The 16,104-nt window shown below is 56.3% G+C and overlaps 4 protein-coding genes and 2 non-coding genes across 6 annotated transcripts; 2 read left to right on the top strand and 4 right to left on the bottom strand.

The window, feature by feature from the left end:
- Positions 1-133: 133 nt before the first annotated feature.
- Positions 134-3,532, bottom strand: BO97DRAFT_451409 (uncharacterized protein; the record flags this gene model as incomplete). Its single annotated transcript, XM_025698980.1, has 9 exons — positions 134-922; positions 980-1,208; positions 1,269-1,623; positions 1,696-1,778; positions 1,845-1,921; positions 1,997-2,102; positions 2,435-3,093; positions 3,167-3,414; positions 3,481-3,532. 9 exons carry the CDS (start codon positions 3,530-3,532, stop codon positions 134-136), a joined length of 2,598 nt encoding a protein of 865 aa, XP_025551888.1.
- Positions 3,533-3,983: 451 nt separating this feature from the next.
- On the bottom strand, positions 3,984-4,055 carry BO97DRAFT_t139. The gene has a single exon. It is a non-coding gene; the product is annotated as a tRNA-Arg (tRNA).
- A 243-nt stretch (positions 4,056-4,298) lies between these two features.
- On the bottom strand, positions 4,299-4,371 carry BO97DRAFT_t138. Its single transcript has one exon. It is a non-coding gene; the product is annotated as a tRNA-Arg (tRNA).
- Positions 4,372-5,217: 846 nt separating this feature from the next.
- On the top strand, positions 5,218-6,718 carry BO97DRAFT_470198 (DUF1479 domain-containing protein; the record flags this gene model as incomplete). Its single annotated transcript, XM_025699926.1, has 3 exons — positions 5,218-5,235; positions 5,293-5,484; positions 5,543-6,718. The coding sequence occupies 3 exons, from the start codon at positions 5,218-5,220 to the stop codon at positions 6,716-6,718; spliced, it is 1,386 nt and encodes a 461-aa protein (XP_025551887.1).
- A 594-nt stretch (positions 6,719-7,312) lies between these two features.
- BO97DRAFT_53687 (uncharacterized protein) lies at positions 7,313-8,117 on the top strand. Its single transcript, XM_025700888.1, has 2 exons — positions 7,313-7,389; positions 7,458-8,117. Exon 2 carries the CDS (start codon positions 7,467-7,469, stop codon positions 7,914-7,916), a length of 450 nt encoding a protein of 149 aa, XP_025551886.1. The 5' UTR covers positions 7,313-7,389; positions 7,458-7,466; the 3' UTR covers positions 7,917-8,117.
- A 54-nt stretch (positions 8,118-8,171) lies between these two features.
- On the bottom strand, positions 8,172-15,632 carry BO97DRAFT_414083 (acetyl-CoA synthetase-like protein; the record flags this gene model as incomplete). Its single annotated transcript, XM_025696330.1, has 7 exons — positions 8,172-9,029; positions 9,200-10,279; positions 10,352-11,138; positions 11,206-13,299; positions 13,659-14,414; positions 15,058-15,383; positions 15,522-15,632. 7 exons carry the CDS (start codon positions 15,630-15,632, stop codon positions 8,172-8,174), a joined length of 6,012 nt encoding a protein of 2,003 aa, XP_025551885.1.
- Between the last annotated feature and the right edge of the window lie 472 nt (positions 15,633-16,104).

The following is a 16,104-nucleotide window of genomic DNA, read 5'->3' as shown; positions in this document are numbered from 1 at the left end:
TGGAAATAGAATAGAGTATAAAAGGGAAAAATCCGAAAGAAAGAAGTTATAAAAGATCGACAGTGGTGGGGCAGAGAATGAAAAGAATTCTAAAGCCAAGCCTAGCTTGACTGTGCGTAGGCCTGCCTCTATTCTAATGAGAGGCTAGAAAGAGTGAATTCGTGATGAGGCACACGACCATGACCAAGACACCGTAGATGACGAGTGCCAGACTCAGCTTGCGCAACAGTGCTCTGCGCCATTGGCGGGTGCCGCGGCGAAGAATACCGCTTTCCGTCAGCGGACGGGTTTGCGAGGTCTCGATGTCCTCGTCATCATCGTTGCTGTCGGATATGATGGCATCGCCCACTTCATCGTCTTCCTTCATCAACCGTTGGTGGTGCGGCGAATCGGGAGAGGAGATCTTGTAGTAGAAGAGACCGGGAAGGATGAAGCTGATGCTAGTGCTTCCGGTGCTGCCGACATACGCGAGCACAGCCTCGAGGGATGACACGGTCATGGCGACAACGTAGCTTAATACGAGAATGGTAGTAGTGATGATGGAGAACCGAAGGTCGCTCATCGGCTCTGGGCTGCGATTTCCTCGTGACCCTAGGAGCGGATGCCGGTGAGGCGAATTGTCACTGGGCCCCGAGGGCTTGGGTCTCCAGCGCAGGACTGCATCGACGGAGGCCCGACACGGGTGGCACTGGAGCGGGTAAGAGAACATGACGAGCATAACGATGGCGGCACGACCAATTGTAGCATAGAGACCTGGCGGGTACATGCCAACAATGTTTCCACCGACGCTGTTCCCAAAGGAGAGGTAACCGGTGATGGCGACGAGAATGTATGTTGCAGCGGCGCTACCGATGCTGGAGAAGACAACTCCGGTGGTCCGGAAGTGACTGTTGTTGCTGATTTCGTTCAAGATCGAGAACATCTATTGTCCTAGTCAGAAGAGTTGCGCCGAAGAACATCGCGAGAAGGAGCAACATACGTTCTGGTGGCATGTGAATGCAAAGACAATGACAGGGAGACTGCTGAGCGTGGGAACAGGACCTGCCCAGTGAATCACGCGAATAGGACCCCGATCAGTGGTCGTGTCTCCAATCACGAAGTGGTAGACGACCAAAACCACCAAATAGGCCATAGAGACGAGGGCGGCAATACTCGTATATTTGAGCGAGTCCAAGCGCCGAAGATAAGAGAGAGGGATGACGATCAACCTGACAAGAAACACATCAGTTTAGTCCCAATGCTGATCCCCACGTAGCAGTGGAACGTACATGAAGGCTGTTACCCAAAAGTGTCGATCCACCAAGAAGTCATAATCCGGAGCACCGCCCACAAAACCCTGAACCACCCCCGGCATCAAATCTCCGATAATGATAAGATAGCTGACCCCGACTCCGAAGCATTTGATCGCGATTGCGGCATCGAAGACCACGGCCGCATTGGGGTAAGTGAGCTGCGACAGGGCGAAGAAGGAAGCGGTTCCACGTTCGAGGTATCGTGCACATTGCGACTGAAGGTATAGACCGAATCCCGCCGCCGTTCCCGACCATAAAATGACGAAGACACCGAGGACGATGCCCATATGCGAGATAGCCAGCGGCATGGCTAGGACACCGGCGCCGATAACTAGCGGAAGATTATGCCGTTAGAGACCAGACTAATTGGAAGAATTAGTGGCTGTGATTTGTTCCGACTCACTGGTGTTGACCAAGTTGATCACGCAACTGATCCAGCTGGCATCGCCATGGAGTCCGGAGCTCCGTTTCCCTCTCCCGCCACGCCTGCAACAGTAGCCGTCAGCGATAAGAAGTGCCGGCAGAAAGCGGGCGCAGAGAGAATTTGCTTACCTTCGAGAGGCATTTCTGGGCGAGGCCACCCCGATGGAAGCCTCATCGTCCATCATGTTGCCGGCACAAGTTGGGGACTGAGTAAAAAAAAGTGATAGATAAAGAGGTGGCCACACGACAGGAGAATTCCGGGGTGGGTCAACCCGGCATACTATGAGATAAAAGCCACCCGAGTTTGCGACGCCGGCAGCAGAGAGGAAGAGGGAGGGAGGGAGGAGGAGAAGGAGGAGAGTAAAGTTGCAATAGGAAAAGTGTATGCTTGAGATTTAGAAGCGGAAGAGTAAAGGAGAGAGGGGAGGGGATTTGAAGAGAGGGAGGGAGGAGGAGGGAGAAAGAAGGCGGAGATAAGAGGAAGAGAGAGTCAAGGCCAATTCGTATCCATCCCAATTTAGTAGTGCCTTAGTCAGACTTCCGCTTCCGAGTCCCTTTCCTTTCTTTCCTTGCCTAGCCGCCTAGAGTCTTGGAGACTTAGTCCTCTACTTGTCCTCCACTCTCCTCTTTTACCCTGGAAGAGTTAAGGAATGCGATGGACATATGGTCCACTCGAAACGATACAATAGATCGTATCTCATTCGATCTGATTTGCCTACAATTTCGGGTCTCCCCACCCCGGCTGGGACAACAAATCATAGACCTCCTCCACCAGCATATTCGAGTCCGACACTGTATTTCCGGGCCGTTTTCCGGGGCCCGGGTCATTAAAGGCACTAACCGAACGCACGGTCTTGGAGACCTCCAGAATAGTTCCCCCGCTAACCAGAAACTGAGGACCCTGACCTGTCTGATCCCCAATGGTCTCGCCAACCTGATCCTGCTGAATCAACGCCAGCATGACTTGAGCCACTTCCTCCGGAGTCACCCACTCATCGGCGTTCTCGTCGACTATCTTGATCTTCTCGGGGTGGTCTGTCCAGAGCGGCGTCTTGATCACCCCCGGAGCCACCGCCGTGACGCGGATCCCACACCTCTGATCGAGCTGGGCTAAGGACCGCACCAGGCCATTGATCGCATGTTTGGTGGCTACGTAGATGGGTGTCGCAAAGGAGGGATTTTGGCCTGCAATGCTGGAAATGTGAACAATGTGCTTGCCGCGCTGGCTGCTGGTGTCCTTGCGGAGGAAGTGGGCGATGGCCAGTTGAGTCGTGCGGATGGGATGGGTCAGGTTGATATCTAGCAAGGCATACCGACCACCATATCGTGGGTCCTGGCTCTCCGATGTTTCAGGGGGCCGCCAGAAGTTGGTCCAATGCTTGCCAGCCAGTGCGAGTCAGACACACGCTACCTCAACATCCCTTGCTTCAAGCGGGGACCGGGGCACATACGGGCTCGTAGATCCCTGCGCCGGGACAAACAATGTCGACTTCCCCAAATTCCTTTTCCGCTACTTCGAACATCTGCTCCAGCTGCTTCCAGTCAGTCACGTCAGTCTGCTGAAAGACAGCCCGGGGACCACTGGAAGAGGTCGAGTACTGGTCCACGAGCGACTTTGCTTCAGGACGTAAGCCCAGGTCGGCGATGAGAACACTGCACCCATTCTCGAGTAGCAGCTTGGCGAATGACAGGTTGATGCCTGTAGTAGATGTTTCAGTCACTTGTCAAGATACGGGTAGTAGCAGCTGTTTTCAAGTGGACGAACCGGAACCTGCTCCCGTGACGATGGCAGATCGTCCTTGGACGGAGAAGGACATCGTATATAAAGTACGAGGTTTGACGATAGATACCAAGGACCGCGCGAAGGAGATGGATGCAGTCAATGCGGGCTACACGCGGGACTCCCTGGGCTATCCTTATACTTGGTTCGGGCGATATCAATCCGAGGATTCGGGTTGTTGTTGCCCGTATTGGGCATCATGGACCGAGGATACGAAGCTGTCATCGTCGGCCTGGATCCGGACAAAGACCGATGAGGGGAGATCGACGTGGCTGCGACTTGAGCTGTAGGTGTCGTGGTGCGTTGGGTTAGGGAAGAAGGCCGTGGTCGGTAGAGCCTTTCGCGAGCTTGGCGTACAGTCTGCGTAATTCTTTTCACATAAAAAGCCATGGCAAAGAAAAGAGACTGCTTGAATGAGGCTTTATCTATCTATCAAGCGAAGAAGATAGATAGCGAGGGTGGTATGAGAAAGACAAAAAAGAAAGGGAAGCCCCCGGCGAGGCTCGAACTCGCAACTTCCAGATTAGAAGTCTGGCACGCTACCATTGCGTCACGGGGGCTGTTGTTATGAGAGGCACCGCTTGCCTGTCATTATATTCCAAGAACTGACTCCGACCAATCACCAAGCGGCCCTTACACCACCCGACCCGACCAGTGACTCCGACCATATTAGCCTAAATCCAACATCCTCACCAAAGTCTATGTCACCCATACATTTCTATATCAAAACATCAAATATCAAAAACGAACTCCTACTCTTACAGTCTTCGTTCTAGGATGATAGACATCAACAGTAAAAACACAGCCCCCGGCGAGGCTCGAACTCGCAACTTCAAGCTTAGAAGGCTTGCACGCTACCGATTGCGTCACGGGGGCAGTTGGTGATCGCAGCCCGCAATCTTTGGCTTCATGAGGCAAGACTAACGTAGGAGATGAATCCATGTTTTCGTCAACAGAGCTCTATATGCACGCACTCTATTCCGGAACACACACTCACTAGCTAGAACAGAACAGCCCGACAGGGTATACAACACGATGGCCGTCCGGGTTACACTTCTCCTCATTCCTCCCTATCCGCCATTCATCTCCAGCAGCTAGGTTGAACAGCTACCAGTGACACAGACTTTTTAGCTCTACGGAGGACGAGGTTACGCTGAGATGTGTTGCACAATGCATGGGGACCCAATTCACTCTGGCTCCGCATCATGTTCGGTGCAGTGGGGGATACAGCAGCTGACTTGGGCACAGTCTAGACAGCTCGACTGTTATCTTTGGCGTAGTGTCGAGGTGCAGTGCCAGTCGATCCAGTCCTGCAGATAGACAAAGCTAGCTATGATGCAGCAATCGATTCGCTTCCTCTACAATGAGCTGATGCCATCACTGGTTCACACCATGACCAATCCAAAGCAACAGCCGAGCGCTATGGATCCATTCGGCAGTTTCCTGTTACCACGGTGTCTGGATCAATGGACGGTGACGCACAGTTCCCCCATTTTCTTGCGCTCGAACAGGAAATGCAGCCGCCTGCGCACCGAGTCTTGTCTGCGGGGAAGTCGGCAGCTTACTACAAATAGTAATCGGCCCGCCTACTTCTTTGAGACTTGCCGACCAGGGCTCCACGAGGCCACTGGCTGCTCGTGATGTATAAGACACCCCAGGATAACCATTGGGGACTATCCCCAAGTGTGCAAAGCCTCTCAGATATCCTGAACCCTATGAAAAATGACATTGTCAAGACTGGTCACTAAAACCGCCGCCCGCGCGGCATCGACGTCGACGGCATCGCCAACAACCAAGGCGGCGGGCGACATCTCCAGTGTCTTCCCCAGTCTGCGCCCCGACTACAAACCAGAGCCCTTACCACCCCGGTTCCGGGATCTGAAACTCCAATACACCCAGAAGAACGGTGACGCGTTGAAGCAGAGCTGGGAACGACTGCTCCCCAGCCTCGAAGAAGAAGTACACAAGATCAAGGCGAAAGGAAGCGACGTACGTCCTATACATCTAACCCCCCAATTTCGAACACAACACTAACCTCCGATCGCAGATCATTCCCTCCGTCCAATACTCCGACATCGTCAACAACACCGTCCCCGAGGCCACGCTGGCCGAGGTCCGTCACCGCGGGTCCGTGGTCATCCGCAACGTCGTGCCCCGCGCACAAGCCCTAACCTGGAAGGCGCAAATCCAAGACTACATCGCAACGAACCAGGCGCGCGTGAAGGCGTTCCCAGCCGACTCGCCCGCGGTCTACGAGCTGTACTGGACGCCGTCGCAGGCCGCGGCGCGCAGCGACGCACACATGCTCACGACGCAGCGCTTCCTCCAACAGCTCTGGCACTCGTCCGACCCGGACACGCGCATCTCAACCCGCAACCCACTCACCTACGCCGACCGGCTCCGCTTCCGCCAGCCCGGCGACGCGAAGTTCACGCTGGGGCCGCACATCGACGGCGGCTCGCTCGAACGCTGGGAAGACCCGGAGTATGCGCGCGTGTACGCTGCCATCCTGGCCGGGCAATGGGAGGCGTACGACCCATGGGACGCGAAGCACCGCGTGGCCGCGAACATGGACCTGTACAACGGCGCGGGCGCTTGCTCGATGCTGCGCTTCTTCCAGGGCTGGCTGTCCATGTCGCGCACAGCGCCCGGCGAGGGCTCGCTACACGTCTGCCCCATGCTCCGCCACAGCACCGCGTACACCATCCTCCGACCCTTCTTTGAGGTCGGCCGCGACCACCCCGCTGTGCTGGACACCACCGCGGCCTTCCCCGGCTCCGTCCCCGGCGCCTGCCAGGAGTACAACCCGTCCACCCACCCGCACCTAGCCCTCGAGCACACCATGGTCTCCGTGCCCGAGGTAGAACCGGGCGATTACGTCGCCTGGCACTGCGACTCCCTGCACTCCGTCGACAGGGAACACCGCGGCGCCGGCGATTCCAGCGTCATGTACATCCCCGCCACCCCCATGTGCCACATGAACGTCGAGTACCTGCTCAAGCAGCGCCAGGCCGCGCTGGCCTACTCCCCGCCGCCGGACTTCCCGGGCGCCGGGGGTGCAGGCGAGGCCGGGTTCGAGGGAGCCTTGGATTGGAGCGACATCAGTCGCGAGGGCCAAAGGGCGATGGGTCTGGGCGAGACTCCCTGGGAGGTCACGGCAGATATGACCGAGGGCGAGAAGGCCGTGGTGCGGGCTGCGAATGAGGCCACCTTCCCAGCCTAACTCAACCATACTACCATATTATAGGATATACTAGATAACAACGTTCCGGGGGAGAACCCCCGGACCCCCCTTTTCTTTCAGCTTCCTGGCCTGACTCAACCATACTACCATATTATAGGATATACTAGAGTAACAACGTTCCGGGGGAGAACCCCCGGACCCCCTTCCTTTCAGCTTCCTGGTGCACCTCAACCTAGAACCAGAATATCCAATATCATACTAAAATGTACCCCTCCCCAGCTCCTGGCTAGCCAGCCAGCCAGGTAAACCGCAGTAGTCAGCCCCTGCACCCCACCAACAATGCAAACGAACCGTTCAGCCCGCCACGAACACCTCAGCTCCGAAGCCCCCGCCACAAACCACAAACCCAGTCCAAAAAAACACCACAACAAACAATCCCAATCGGAAACCGTCTCCGTCTCACCCACAGAAGAGACAAGTCCAGCGCAGCCGAAGCACAGACGCGAGTGGCGGGCTGAGTAGCAAACAGCCGCAAAAAACGTCAACAATAGCCGAGTGGCCCTCACTATCCCGGTCCGGCACCTAATATATATAAAGAAAGCGAACACCACACCACACCACACCCCAATGACCAGCATTTAGCATAGAGAAGCAGGCACTCACTCAACAATCATAACAATCTCCCTCCTCACAACCGTGACATACATTACGTACGTACAGTACCCCCCACCCCCCCCAACCCGTTCTTCAAAGCGTACCCTAACACGCGCAGCGAGAGATACCCAAAATGTCCTACACAATCCGCCTCAGCATCCGCAACAGCACAACAGACACGCTGACAGTCGTCGAAGAGGCCTGCTGGCACTACGCCAACGGCGGCACCTGGACGGCCGAACAACAGAACGGCGAGTACGTGCTGACGATGGGCGGCAGCGGGACGTCGGGCATGCTGCGGTTCCAGTCCTCGTCCGGCGACCTGTTCACGCTTGTGCTGGGCGTCCACAACTACCACCCCTGGGGCGACGTGCAGGTCAACCTCCGGCCTGAGGACACGGCCGCCCGCATGCTTCCGGAGTATTACAGCGGGGGGAAGTACTCCGGCGATGCGCATGGGGGGCTGATGAATGTGGTTACGGCGCGGCAGCGGATGGTGGGGTTTGTGTTTGAGGGGACTGAGGGCCATGACTTGTCGGCTGTTATGTTTTATGATGTGGAGCCGGATCGCAGGGTTTATTGATCCCGTTGGAGTTCATATCTGGGTATGGGTTGACTTCGGCCAGGAGGCTGAAAGGAAGGGGGGTTCCGGGGGTTCTCCCCCGGAATACTTTATTCTAGTATTAAGATTGAGGTGACCAGGAAGCTGAAAGAGAAGGGGGGTCCGGGGGTTCTCCCCCGGAACGCTTACTCTAGTATTGTGATTGAGGGCGGTAGTAGAACTCGAATCATATATGCAGTGCAGAACTTCAATCTATTTACATTATGGTAACATCACTCATCCAACTATATCAACACGAACCCCCCAACTCAGCGCAGCCATCTCCAGCAACGCGATATTAACACGAGGTTCGAAACCGGGGCCCGCGATGACACGAACAGTCAAGGCGCCGTCGGCAGCGGGGATGGCGAAGACCACAAGGAAGTCCGCCGCGACGGGGATGTGCCACATCTCCTTGCTGCCGAGGGCGCTGAGGGCGCCAGGGATGTTGAGGGCGGGCTGCTCGTCTACATTCTGGTACTGGATCCAGCAACCGAAGTCCTTTGTATCGGGGTCCCAGTCCGTGCAATGCGCTACGATGTCGGGGAGACCTACTGTCTCGTGCGCGAGGCTTTCGGCTTGCTGGCGCTGCAGGGTTGCTAGGTAGTCTGTCTGGAGTTGGTCGGGGATGAATTGGATGCGGACGGCGTCGCGGAGGGAGTCGGGGACGCCGGCGCGGCCGGAGACCACGCGGCCTAGGACTATGTCTTGCGAGTCGGTCATCTGGCTCAGGGCGGAGGCGCAGGCTAGGGTGAAGAGGGTGGCGTGGGTGATGCCGAAGGGGGCGGTGGGCATTGGGATCGTGCGGACGTGCACGGTAGGTGGCCCATCTTGATGCGCGCTGGCCGACGTACTCGGTAACCGAGTGATGGAGGAGCCCTGCAGAGTTGGCTGCCAGTAGCGGTAGCTGTCGGCCTTGGAGTGCTGGATGTGGCCGAGGTACTGGCTGAAGCTTGCGGGGTTCTGGCTGGGAGCGTCGTTGTAGATGCCGGACAGGATGTCGAGGGTCTTGCCGAAGCTGATCGCGTCGTAGATGGCATGCGACATGCCGAACACGAGTCTTGCTTGTGCATCGCGGCCGCGGATGATCTTGAACTGCACCAGAGGTGCATCCAGGGACGCCAGGTGTCGTGACGTCGTCGTCCACGAGCTGGTGGAACGCCTGCTCGATGCATTCGCCGTTTACTATGCCGACGGTGGGCGTCCAAGACTCGAAGATGTCCTGCAAGTACGAACCGCCCACCTCAACAAAGGCAGTGCGTTACTAGTTGCTCGCAGCTCCAGGCGAGGCGTTGCACATCCACTGCAGAAAAGTCAATGTAACTATAAAACCAGGACCGTCGCGGCGCGCAGATGTTGTCCTGGAGATAGGCCGCTTGCATGTCTGTGGCCGGCAGCACATCAACGAGACGACCTTGACCACGCTGTGCGATCCGTGGCAGCACCTCTTTCTCAACGAACGCGCTAGGATCCGCGACGGGAAGTAGAGAGAAGCGTGCATATTGGGCAGCAGGCTCAGGCTCAGACGCGAGCCCGTGGTCCGATGCGAGCAGGTCAGCAATCCGGTCGTGCATGAGGATATCCTTGACCGTCAAGGCAAGGCCTTGTTCGCGGGCCAGCGCAGCCAGTCGCATGGCGCTAATTGAGTCTCCGCCGAGTTGGATGAAGTTATCGTCCATGCCGAAGCTTTTCTCGTCCCAGGAGAGCACTTGCGCGATTAGACTGTGGAGCTTCAATTCTTCCGGAGTGACAGGAGCGCGCCTGTTCACCTGGTGAGACTGAAGAAGCTCTTCTTTCGAGATGGACCTGGCCGCCTGGCGGAGCTTGCCACGGTCAACCTTGCCCGAGGTCGTAGCAGGAATGCTATCCACGATGAGATAGGCGTTCGGGATCATGTAGCTTGGCATTGCAGCGGACAACTGGTGCTTACAGGAGGCTGCAAGCTCGCGTGCGCAGGCTTGTGCTTCTGGTGTACCAGAGACTATATCCCTATTCGCGAGTTCAATAAAGGCGACCAACACAGCTTCAGATGCGCCGGCGGGGGTGACAATATCCACGATGGCCTGAGTCGCGACATCCTCCCCAATCGCAGCGAGGACGTGATGTTCAATTTCCTCCAGCTCCACCCGCTGTCCGCGGATCTTGATCTGTGCATCTTTCCGTCCAATAAACTCCAGATTGCCATCTTCTTCATACCGGACCAGATCACCCGTGCGATACAGACGCCCAGGGCGGCCGGGAAAGCCGGGGGCACCCTGCATCAGCCATTCCGGATTGCGGATGAATGCTGCCTCTGTCTTCTCCGGATTATTCATGTATCCCTGGCCAACAAGGGGCCCTTCCAGCTAGAGTTCACCAACATCGCCAATGGCCACGAGGGACCTCCCATGCTCAGGCTCCACGACACACGTGCGTACACCGAGACCCTTGCCGATAATCACCCGGCTGCGGTTCGGATCGAGCAAGTGCGAGCTCGAGATTGGGGTGCATTCCGACGGACCATACGAGTGGATGATCTGGGCGCGATCCTTCCAATAGTCGATCTCGTCGCGGGGCAAGTTCTCGCCACCGTGATTGATGACCTTGAGTTCGGCGCCATGGAGAAGCTTGCCAACCGTCGGGGTGATGAAAGCGGTGTTTGCACGCCGACGAGCAATCGCCTCCTTGGGTTCATTCCTGATCTCGTCCTGAGAGGGCACGCACAGGCAGCCGCCAGCGCAAAGAGTGTACAGCACATTGAGCCACGAGACATCGAACGCGTAGGACACAAAGTCATATGCGCGCGTGTGAGGGCCAAACTGGAGCGCAGTCTGTCCGTGCTGGAGCGCGCTGGCGAAGTTGGAGTGACTGATGACAGCGCCTTTGGGGTCGCCTGTCGAACCAGACGTGAAGACTACATAGAGCGAAGCGTCCGGGCTGACCACCGGGAGACTCTCGTTCTGAGGGAGCTGCAAACGAGACACGTCAGCGTCGCTCACAACAATGATTTGCGCGGCCGAAGGAGCCAATTGTCGGGCTCGGGGTTCCTGGGCAGCAGAGACGAGCACAATCTGGGGCTGAGCCAAGTCCAGCACCGTCGTCAAACGACCATCGGGAAAGGTCACGTCAAGCGCAAGGGAGGTGCCATTTGCTTTCATGACCGCGATTTGACAGACGGATGTCCATCTCGATTTCTCGAAGAACAACGGCACGATGCGCTGGCCGCTGAGAAAGCCCGGCGCGAAGTAGTTCATGGGCGATTCCGGTGAACAAGGCATCCACCTGGGCATACGTAAAGTCACCGTCCCAAGAGCACACTGCCGGCGCCTCGGGCTGTTTGGCAGCTACTCCCCCGAAGAGCTCATGAATTGATTCGCGCGACTCCTCTAGAACAACATCATTCCAACTCCAAATCTGCTCCCGATCCGTCGAGCTGCTTGTATCGAGGAGCGCAAGCGGCCTCCTCAAGACCTCAGGGGAGGAAAGCTGTCGCATGACGTTCTCGAATCGAGTCATGAGCCTGGAGAAGTGAGTTGGGGGCATGACAGCAGAGTCAAAACTGGCCTGCAGACGAATGCTGTTGTTCGGTCCAAGCACGGATTCGAGACAGATAGCGTAGAGTTTGAAAGGATCTAGGTCATTCTCCGTGGTCACAGCGGCGGTTTCGGACAGTTGATCCTCCACAGCCTGCTGGCCTCCATGCTGAATGACCATATGAGACGCGAATTGGCAGCCGAGATCGCAGTTCTCGCTGAGACGCCGAAACTGTTGGATCCCCACTTGTTCGAACGGCATCATCTCGGCTGCTTGCAACTGCACTTGCTGGAGCAAGTCATCGACTGTCCTGGTGCGGTCAACCGCCACTCTCAATGGTACCGTGGCCATGGTAGGTCCGGTCATATTCTCTATGCCATGCACATCTGCCTGTCTCCCAGACACGGTTGCGCCAAATGACGCATCTGAAGAGTTTGTGATCGTCGACAGGAGTATAGCCCATGCGGCCCGAATCCGGGTTGAGGTCGTGTAATCTCCGTCGGGGGAAATGTCCTTGAATTCAAGCTCCACGTGCTCATCGCATCTGGGCTTGTAGGTCTTTGATGGAAGGACGGGGAAGTTCTGTGCACTGAAGGCAGCAAATTGCGCCCTCCAGAAGTTTTCCGCCTCCACCCGGCCGCGATCGTCAATGTATTTGATGAAAGCCTGGAAGGGGGTGACATCAGTGACGGCTCCGGCCTCGTAGCTCTCGGGCAGGGCGTCGAATATAAGTGACATAGACCATCCGTTATAGAGAGCGTGGTGGATCTTCCATGAGAAGCAAGTCTCGGAGATCTCATACAAGAGGAGCGGCGTTCCAAGGCCAAATGCTGCCTCCGATGTAGCATCCGCGAGTCCCTGAGACCCATACCCAGAGCGGACAACAACCTGGACAAGGCCTTGCTTACCCATATCGACGATTCTGCTCCGTAGAATAGGGTGAGCCTGGATTACCCGCTGCCATGCGGACCGAAGACGGGACGGATCAATATCCTTCTTGAGCACCCGTGTCTCGGTAAGAACATTGCTCCCGGGGCGTCGAACAGTCTCGGCTAGAAGCCCAGCCTGCAACGGCGTACAAGGGAAGATGTCCTCGATAGTCGCGGGCTCCAAGCTACAGAGGCGTGCAGCCTGTTCTATAGCTGCATCTCGGGGAAGCTTCCCCTCGACCAGCGCGAACGGCTCCAGCAAGGAGGCGGTAGTCTCCAGGGAAGGCTGCTGCAGTTCCATGAGTCTCGCAAGCGCACTGAGCTTAGGCTGCTGGAAAATATCAGCGAAGGTCAGACCGAAGCCTCGTGTGCGCAACGCGCCAACAAGTCGCATTGCTCCTAGTGAATCACCCCCAACCCGGAGAAAGCTATTCTCAGCGGAGATAGCTTCTGGAGCAATACCCAGAATGTCGGCCCACAGCTCCTGCAGGAGCCTTTCAGAAGCACTGGTCGGAGCGCGATGGCAAGACATATGCAGCACATCAAGAGCAATCAGCTTCCCCAACGTCTTCTCCACGTAGTTCTCACGAAGAGACTTGCGGTGTATCTTCCCAGTAGCAGTCATTGGAAATTCGCCAACCGGGATGTAGGCCATGGGGATCATATACTTGGGGATCATGTTTGCGAGCCGCTCATTGATGCCAGCAATCTTGTTCCACGATTCGTCTCCGTCGGCCTTCAAGAATGCAATCAGAATAGCAATGTCGCTTTTCCGGGGCTTGAACACCTCCGCCACGACCTGAGCACGAAGATCACCCTCAAGGAGTGCCTTCTGAATGTGGTACTCGACCTCCCCAAGCTCCGTGCGCTGCCCACGAATCTTGACCTGGGAGTCCCTGCGGCCGACAAAAATCAAGCCTCCGCTACCGGGCTCGTAGCGAACGAGATCGCCGGTTCAATAGAATCTGCACGGCTGGCTGGCGGGCTGCGTCCACTTGGGCCTGGTCACGAACGCAGCGGCACTGCGTGCCTCGTCGGCAATGTACCCACGAGCCACCTGCGGCCCTTCAAGCCAAAGCTCGCCCACGGAGCCGATGGGCCAAGGAGATCGCTGCCATCCGTCCGCACCACCCAGGTGTGCAGCCCTAATCCCACGCCAATGGAGTTCGGTACCATGCCCTGGACCACGCGAACAAGGCTGGTCTTGATGGTACACTCCTGTGGGCCGTAGCTGTTCAGCACCTTCTTCGTGTCAATTCAGTTTCCGAAGGCCTCTTCGGACCAGGGCTCTCCGCTCATAATGACCTGCTCCAGGCCAGGGAGCGTCTCAGGGTCGAGATGGCGGGGGACGGACGGAGTCGCATCGAGCAACGTGGCCTTACTCTCCCGAAGAGTCTCCTGGAGCGTATTGCGTCTCTGATACTCCGAGGGAATACACAGGCAGCTGCCCGAGGTAAGCGAGTGTAGCAGGTTGGACCAGCTGACGTCGAACGCGTAGGAGGCGAAGTCGAAGACTCGCTGGCCGGGTCGGAAGCCATGAGCTAATTGCTGGTGCCGGACAGCAGATGCGAAGCACGAATGCGTGACCATAGCACCCTTAGGTTTTCCGGTGCTGCCGGAAGAGAAGAACACGTAGACTAGGTTCGAAGGCTGCACGGCGTTTTGTAGAGAAATGGCTGCCTCCACGTCCGGTAAGGCGTCCACCGATGCCTGATCCACGACAAGGTGTTTGACGCCTTCAAATTGGGCGGCGTGGGGTGCGTTATCTTTTGAGACGAGAATGACCTCCGCGTTCACTTGGCTGATCATGCTGCGCACTCGCTCGATCGGCTGCGTGCTGTCGATCATCACACCGGCGCCGCCAGCCTTCATCACCGCTACGACGGAGACGGGCATCCACATGGACTTTTCGAAGTAGGGCGGCACAATGACATCCGGTCCGATGCCAAGCTCGAGCAACCGGTAGGCCAGACGATTTGATAGCTCATCCAGCTGGCGGTAGGTAAGATCTCCGTCCCAGCGGATATAGCAGGGGCGTCTGGTTGTTCCAGAGCTCTTTGAGCAATCATCTCGTGAACCAGAGCTTGGACACTTTCATAAACCGTTTGATTCCAAGCAGAGATTGTCCTGCTTTCTTCCTCACTAACGACATCGATAGCTGTCAGTGCTGCGGTATAGTTGACCGGCGAGACAACCTGGCGGAGCACCGTCTCAAACCGCGAGAAGAGTCGTGTCACTTCCTCGGTGCTGATAACCTGATCATCAAAGTGTGCTGCGAGCTGACATTTCGATCCATGGGCAGTGATATGAAGAGAAAGGGCTCGGGTCTCAGTGATGTTGACATCTGGAATGCTCAATACAGTCTGAAAATCGCATGCAAGCGCCGAAGCTGTGCTTAGGCTCCGTAACCTGTGGATAGAAATCTGCGGTATCTCTGACCACGTCCTAATAGCCGACTGCACAGAGTCAAGGTACGAAGAAAGTGTTTGATCCAGGGCAACGTTGATTCGCATGGGCATGGGGCCTCTGGTGTGTAGACCTCCATAGGCAGCAGGCAAAGAAGAGACACCGAGCAAGGCATAAGTTGAGCTTTGGTGGCACGCTTGTAGGATGGCCCACGATGCGAATACTTGCGATGCCATGTCGCAGTCCTGGCACCATTCCAGCCCTCAATCTCGTACAACGCCGAGGAAGTGACCTTGGCTTTTTGCGGAGCATTGAGGGCAGGAGGGAAGTGAACACCGGCTTCGATACCGTTGAAGTGCGCATTCCATCGCTCGAGAATGGTGCTTTCTTCCATTTCGAATGCACGATTGAAGTATGCATCATATAACGAGCCAGAGAGGGCTGCGGCGCCACTGTCCTGCGTCGAGCCGAGGAATCCAATGGCACTTTGCAGAGCATCTTGGATTTCTTGTGCATTAACCAGGCTCATGAAATCCGTGCGATACTGCATGCTCACTTCAGTGTCGGCATTGTCGATAGTGGCAGCCAAGACCATATCGTACTATCTCAGTCAGACACCAATAATCATTCTAGGGATATCTGGGGAGCAAAAACATACCTCATGGCGATCTTCCTCTACTAATTCGACAAGCTGCATGCCACCATCAACTACGGTAGACTCGCGACGGGCTTCTCACACCGTGATGTTTGTGTTGAACAACTGCTTGGTGGAAGTCTCGTGTTGGAGGTCAGCGAGGGAGACGTGCTGGTTCTCGAGATGCTCGATGTGGTAGCTGCTGATGGTTTCCATTGTGGTAGACAGTGGCTGGCTCAGATCAACTCGCGCAACAAGCATATTGATGAGCGGTCCAACAATTTCCCCGATACCGTCAATCGGATAGTCACGACCGGACGAGATATAGCCAAAGCAGACCTGTCGCTTGCCCGTGAAATACGCGAGCACGAGCGACCAGGCCAGATGAAGGAATGCGAAACGAGTCAGTCCCGTTGCTCGACAGATCTCTGCAATCGGAGCTGTCGCAGAAGCCGGGAGAGGACGATAGCACGGTGGTGTACCACCAGCGGACTAGCACGAGCGACGCTGCAGATCGGAATCAGTCTAGTCCATGCTGGGAGGTCCACATAAGACGTTAGCAATTAAAGACGTTGTGAAATAGCACGCTTTTGGATTTCCTGTGGGTGTATGTGCCATGCATATCGAAAGGATATATTCTTGGCATTTGGTGGACTTCCCAGAATCACCGCGTGACTTGATCGGCCAA

Source organism: Aspergillus homomorphus (assembly GCF_003184865.1).
Source record: "Aspergillus homomorphus CBS 101889 unplaced genomic scaffold BO97scaffold_16, whole genome shotgun sequence".
NCBI lineage: Eukaryota > Fungi > Ascomycota > Eurotiomycetes > Eurotiales > Aspergillaceae > Aspergillus > Aspergillus homomorphus.
This window is presented reverse-complemented; position numbering and strand designations above follow the sequence as displayed.

Bases quoted from the DNA above. Each gene is read 5' to 3' on its own strand.
- BO97DRAFT_53687 (XM_025700888.1), top strand. From the start codon at position 7,467: ATGTCCTACACAATCCGCCTCAGCATCCGCAACAGCACAACAGACACG.